This window comes from Plecotus auritus (assembly GCF_963455305.1).
Source record: "Plecotus auritus genome assembly, chromosome: X".
NCBI lineage: Eukaryota > Metazoa > Chordata > Mammalia > Chiroptera > Vespertilionidae > Plecotus > Plecotus auritus.
Window position 1 is genome coordinate 78,608,545 of NC_137784.1, and position 5,756 is coordinate 78,614,300.

General features: G+C 42.8%; 1 protein-coding gene across 2 annotated transcripts; it reads right to left on the bottom strand.

Annotated features, from left to right (window-relative positions):
* Positions 1–3,734: 3,734 nt before the first annotated feature.
* BEX3 (brain expressed X-linked 3) lies at positions 3,735–5,298 on the bottom strand. Of its 2 annotated transcripts, none has more exons than XM_080652427.1 (3): positions 5,159–5,292; positions 4,695–4,772; positions 3,735–4,319 (listed from the first exon to the last, which is right to left on the bottom strand). In XM_080652427.1, the coding sequence occupies exon 3, from the start codon at positions 4,294–4,296 to the stop codon at positions 3,988–3,990; it is 309 nt and encodes a 102-aa protein (XP_080508553.1). In that variant the 5' UTR covers positions 4,297–4,319; positions 4,695–4,772; positions 5,159–5,292; the 3' UTR covers positions 3,735–3,987. The 2 variants fall into 2 exon arrangements, with proteins under 2 accessions (XP_080508553.1, XP_080508552.1); XM_080652426.1 differs by having other exon boundaries at positions 3,755–4,353; positions 5,159–5,298.
* Between the last annotated feature and the right edge of the window lie 458 nt (positions 5,299–5,756).

Consider the following 5,756-nt stretch of genomic DNA (forward strand, 5'->3'; position numbering starts at 1 on the left):
ACTGATGACAACTGAATGATTTCCCATCTGTGGAAGCTCTAGGAATTTTTTGACTTACATCTCCCCAGTTATTCAATAGTTGTTTGCTGGGTTCTACATATGTGATCAAGGTCAAATGTATTAATAATTAAGAAAAATCTCTGACATCCTTACTTATTTTCCTGATGATACTATTAGTTACCAAAAACTTATATTATTCTTTCTGACTATGATTATGGAATTTTCTACTTGTCCTTTTGTTCTGATTTTTATTTTACCTTTATGTCTTTAGGCACATATAAATAAAGGATTATGATACCATTCTGGTAGATTGATCTTTTTTCTTTATTAAATGTCCCCTTTATATAAGTTCCCATTACCTTGAATTATACCTTGTCTGATACTTGAAAAGCAATACTAGCTTTCTTACAGATGCAATTTGTATAATATGCCTTTCCACATTCTCTTAGGTTCATCCTTTCTCTGTTCTTATATTCAATGTGAATCTTCTATAACTATTCTATAGTATTATTTTACTTGGAATAGTGACAGAGTAGAGATTTAGAGCCAACTAGAACTGACAGGTTCCAACCCTTGTACTCTTACAGCTTGAGCTACATTGCTTCCCTAAATTGCATGTCTTCTCAGTCTCCATGTTCTCCTTAGCTAATCCCATCCACTTCTGCAGTTGTCTCTAGTCATAGTGATGAAGACACCCAATTCTACATCTCTAGCCCAGACTGTTCTCTTCTCTGGCTCTACAGATTTTTATCCACTTCTCTAGTGGAACTCTTCTGAATGTCCCAAGTATATTTCAGTCTAAACAGGGCCAAAATTTATTCCACCATCCATCAAGATGAACAGTTTCCTGCTACAGGCTTCCTCCTCAGTGACCATGTCATTCATGTAATCCAGGTTTTTTTCTATGCATGGCACAACTTTTAAGTTTCAAAAATAAATAGTATTGTCCTGTTCTATAAGTAAATTTATTCACTTAATGTTCCTAAATTTGCCAATTGAGGGTGGACCTGCTGAAATGAAAACAACTGTTTTCAGTTTCGAAAAACAGGAAATAATTGAAAGTTAGTCAAATGTGATCCAATTAGCTTTGATGAGCGCAGAAGAGAGATAGACAATAAAATAAACATAACAAGCTAAATGTATCTCATTGGCAGGGGCTTTGTAAGACACAGTATTCTAAAGTTTCTGAGTCTGGCTTAACTTGACTAAATGTAGGATGATTAAAAGTTCACAAGTATTTTCTTTGGATGATTGGATTATGGCATTGTTTATATTCTCTGAAAATCCAAATATGTAATAATGACCTTGTATTACATAATTATAAAAAGTGTTACATTGTAAAATGTTCCTCACAGAAACTTTTAAAACATGAGTGTAAAAATTAACCACCCTCAAAGACTCAATACTTTAAAGATTTAATATGAATAATTAAATGCATTATTATGTTAGTAAATATCTACTATATGAGGTACTGTGCTAGAAACTGAGCTCCAGGATGATTAAGACAAAAAATGTTATAAAAGGGCACAAGTTTGCATAGAAATGATAATGCCTAACTTATTTAATAATGTTATAAGTTTATTACTAGATTCATGATTATTAATATCATTAATAATAACTGCATGCATTGATAGGATATTTGGAAAGGTAAAAACAGTACTGGTTTAAATATATACACTGTTTAATGCAATCCAATTTTAGAAATGTTATATTTTGGAAAAGTATATTCTTTGTGGAATCAAATAAGTAAGGTAATTTAGATCACAATATTTGTGAGGTGGTGTAATCACCATCAGTGTTTCTCTATGCTTATGTTGTCAAAACTCAGATGAATCAAAATCACCTGAGGAATTGTCAAAATAGTAGTTCCTGATCGGGTGATTGGGGGTAACATCAGGGGTTGAGAATAGGAAGTGTCAGCATTTTTCACATTTTCTCTAGGTGACTACCATGCAAGTAAATGGTCTGTGTTAATGTAAACACTGACACATACAAGGTTTTTAAAAAATTACGGATTTGGGGTTAGAGAATTTTCTTACCAATGTCCTTTTAAAATGAAAAGTAATACTTTCCAAGTAAGTAGTTACTTGCCTTAGGTCACTTAATTATAAAGGACAGTTAGGAACTGTACTGAGCTGGGTCCTAACTCCATTATAGTTGATTATCAGTCAAAATAATTAATAATTAAATATCTTCTATGTCAGGCACCACACTAGAAACTGAGCTCCAGGATGATTAAGACTTAATCACTATCTTGAGAAGGGCACACACTCAAGCAAAAATGATAATGCTAAAAACTTAGTATTGTTTTTAAGAACTTACAAAGCAGTTTGTTTCAGGTGTGGTAGGGATAAAAATGGGAAAGGAGTGTTGCAGTTTTAAAACGTGTTTCCCTAATATAATTTCCATGTCTTCAAGGTAAGTCTGTTAAACTGGTTGGGCAGGCCTGCCCAGATGCTCTTTTGAGAAAATCCCCGAAAAGGGTAGAAACACAGGCAAAACAAAGCTTTTAGCCTGCTTGTTTTTAAATATATTTTTATTGATTTCAGAGAGAAAAGGAGAGATATAGACACATCAATGATGCAAATCATTGATCAGCTGAATGGAACCGTGATCTAACGGTTCATAGGTCTGACGCTCAACCACTGAGCCACACTGGCTGAGCTAGCCTGCTTGTTTTGGTGTCTTGAAGTAGCGCATCCTGGACACACCATGGTGACATCTAGATGTGTCTCCTGAGCTAGGCCCCGGTGCCTTCCTGTCTGAGTTCTTTGAAGAAGAGGGGCATAAAAATAAACCCTAAAATTATTTGGTTAAGAACCAACATTAAGACCCAGAACCATGGGAATGGTGTTCACTTGATAAGCAATTATAAAGTGAAGATAAAGGCATTTTTTAAACTTCTGTAGAGGTCAAAGGGGGATTTAGCTCACCAAGGACTCCAGAGAAATCAGTGCGGTTTTGTTACCCTGACGACTCTAGCACAGCAGCAACAGGACCCAGCAGAAGGGAAAGTATGCTCAACTGATGAGGCAGTGAACAAGGAAGCAAGAGTATTGCAAATATCAGAGAACTGACAAGGTGGAACCCACATACTTTGGCCCTCTGGATTTATGAGCATGGGTGAAAGCTCCCTTTAGTCCTTCCCACGCACCTGATGGGAGCCAGGATTCTGTTAAATGCTGGGGAGTTGCATAGAAGTAGCTCAACACAGTTCTATACCTCATTTATTCCACTCTGCAGCCTGTAAGGCAAGCATTAGTCCTCATTTTACTTAAAACTGACTCTTTAAAAAATGTATCTGTAATAAAAGTTTATTTTTTCAGCTAAGACTGGAAGATATTTAAAGTTCATTCTTTAAGTTTGTTGACGCAATATTATGTTCTTGTACTATATTCACAGACTCATTGCAAAAAATTTTCATTACTCCTAAAACTCCAGATAATTAAAGGGAAAAAGTCATATACTAGCCAACCACAGAGAAATGTTCCCTGATTAACACCCTGAAGGATTTGATATCAGATTTTTTGGGGAGAACTCATATGTAAAGGGTGGGGCAAAAGTAGGTTTATAGTTGTTCATATGGAAAATAACACAAGAATTAATAACACAAGTATAAACTGTATTTGGTGTACTCACAACTGTAAACCTACTTTTGCCTCACTATATGTGTGTATGTATATGTGTGTGTGTGTGTGTGTGTGTGTGTGTGTGTGTAATGAGACAATAAATGTATAGGTTGCTTTTTAATTGCTTTATTAACTTTACATTTTTCCATGCAAATGGGTGAAACTACTGTTTACAGAAACTTAAGACTGTGTGCCAAGGCAATCTCCAATTAGAAGCTGGTAACACGGAACCCACCTGACACATGGAAATTACATAAGGTTCATAGCAAACAGATCAGTAAAGGCATATCAGAAAACGCAAGGAAAAAGAAAACAACAGTGGGAATCACAGTATTAATCTCATAGAAAATGGCAGGAATCAAGGCATAAGGCAAAATTCATCATGATGGTCATGATGATTAGAGAGCTCCCCCATAAGGATACGCAGGCAATTCCTTAATTGCAGCTCCCTAAGTTTTCTCCTGATTTCTCTCATCTCCTCCATGAACATTTCCATATCATCTCTGTCTCCGCCCATCCCATCATTGACCTGCCTATTGGGTATGGCCCATCGGAAGTTAGGGGCCAGTCGGCGGGCTTGTCCTCGTCTATTATTTCCTGCTGGCTGGTGGCCTTCACCCCCTCCCAAAGGGCGGTCTTCCTCTCCATTCTGCATGGGCTGCTCCATTTCTTCGTTTTCGTGGTGGATATCTGCCATGATGAGATTTTTTTCCTGGTTGTTTTTCTTTGAACACAAGTAAGACAAAGGTAAGGAGAGACTGAATGCTTGGTGCACTGACCAGTAGGATTCAGAGCCTGATATCAAAGCTTTTTTAAATGTCATTCCCCCCCCCCACCTCAGGAGTTTCGTGCGCCCTCTAGGGGGTCTCCATTCCAGCCCCACCCTCCAGCTCGATACTTTTCCCTCCCTCCTACAAAGCCCACCATTTTCCCCTTCCCAGAATTCTTTCCCAGAGCTCAGCATACAGCAAAATGGAGGACTGGGGACTGGGAACAAGAACTTGAGGGAGGTCCCTGACTGGGCACTGCACCCGCCCCACCCGGACCACTGTACCCCGCACCCACCTGGGCCTATCCTTGCAGTCGGCTCCTCCTCCCGATTCTCGCCTGGAGTGCGCTGCCGCGACACTTGAACCCGAAGACCTGCAGGGGGCCGGCGTGGGGGAGCGCGTGGCGCTGCAGCCGAGGGCTTGGCCAGCGGGTGCGTCCATCCGCCGCCGTCCGCCCCCTTCTTGGAACCCCCTCCCGGGCCGCGTCTCCTCCTCCCACCCCCCCCCTCGCGTCTCTCCCCGTAGCGGCTTCACCATTTTCCTACAGGCACTCGGCGGTGATTTCCATCGCTGAGTTGCTCTGCTGCCCTCCCTGGAACCCCGCCGCCCCAGCACCCCCACCCCACGGGGTCGCTGTTTAAGTTCCCAAGAATGCCGGAGTGGACAAAGCCGGCAGGGACCGGGGCACTGATCCCTGCGCCGGCCTCCGGGGTTGCGGGGCGGCCGCCGCCCTGGGCCCCACGCGTCCCGAGCCCTTACCTGCTCCGCTTTTCCTGGGCCCGATGCCAGCCCGCCTGCGCAGGGCAGCGGGGAGCTGGTACCCAGAAGGGAGTGACGACTGCACCGAAGGCTGCGTCCCTCTGCAGCTCCCGGTCACGTGAGGGCCTCGCGTCACCAAGGAGCTCGCCCCCCAACTCCCGAGGCCAGTGCAGCAGGAGCGCGCGTCCCCTCCCCCGGCTCATGCACCCACACATACTACCCCCTTCTCCGGTTTGCGCTCCGGGGCCCAGCATGCACCACCCTCTCACTCATCTCTGTTCTATCCAATCTGAGGGCCCACAAGTGGCATCCTGGGGTTGGAATTTGCCCTTCACTGTTTACCCAGGAGGTTCTGCAACACCCTCCACCCCCTCCCATTCCCGCCCCAGGCCTTGGTTTTGGCGTTTTCTGCTTTCTGCCCTCTTCTCGCTGCCCACCCTCCGCCCCCGCCAAACACACACACACACACACACACACACACACACACACACACACCCTGCACAAGCACAGCCACCATTTTCCACCTTGTCTCCTGCATTTATACCCTTATAGGAAATTTAGAATGAGGACTAGGGTGGGGAGGGGCCAGGGGACTTGT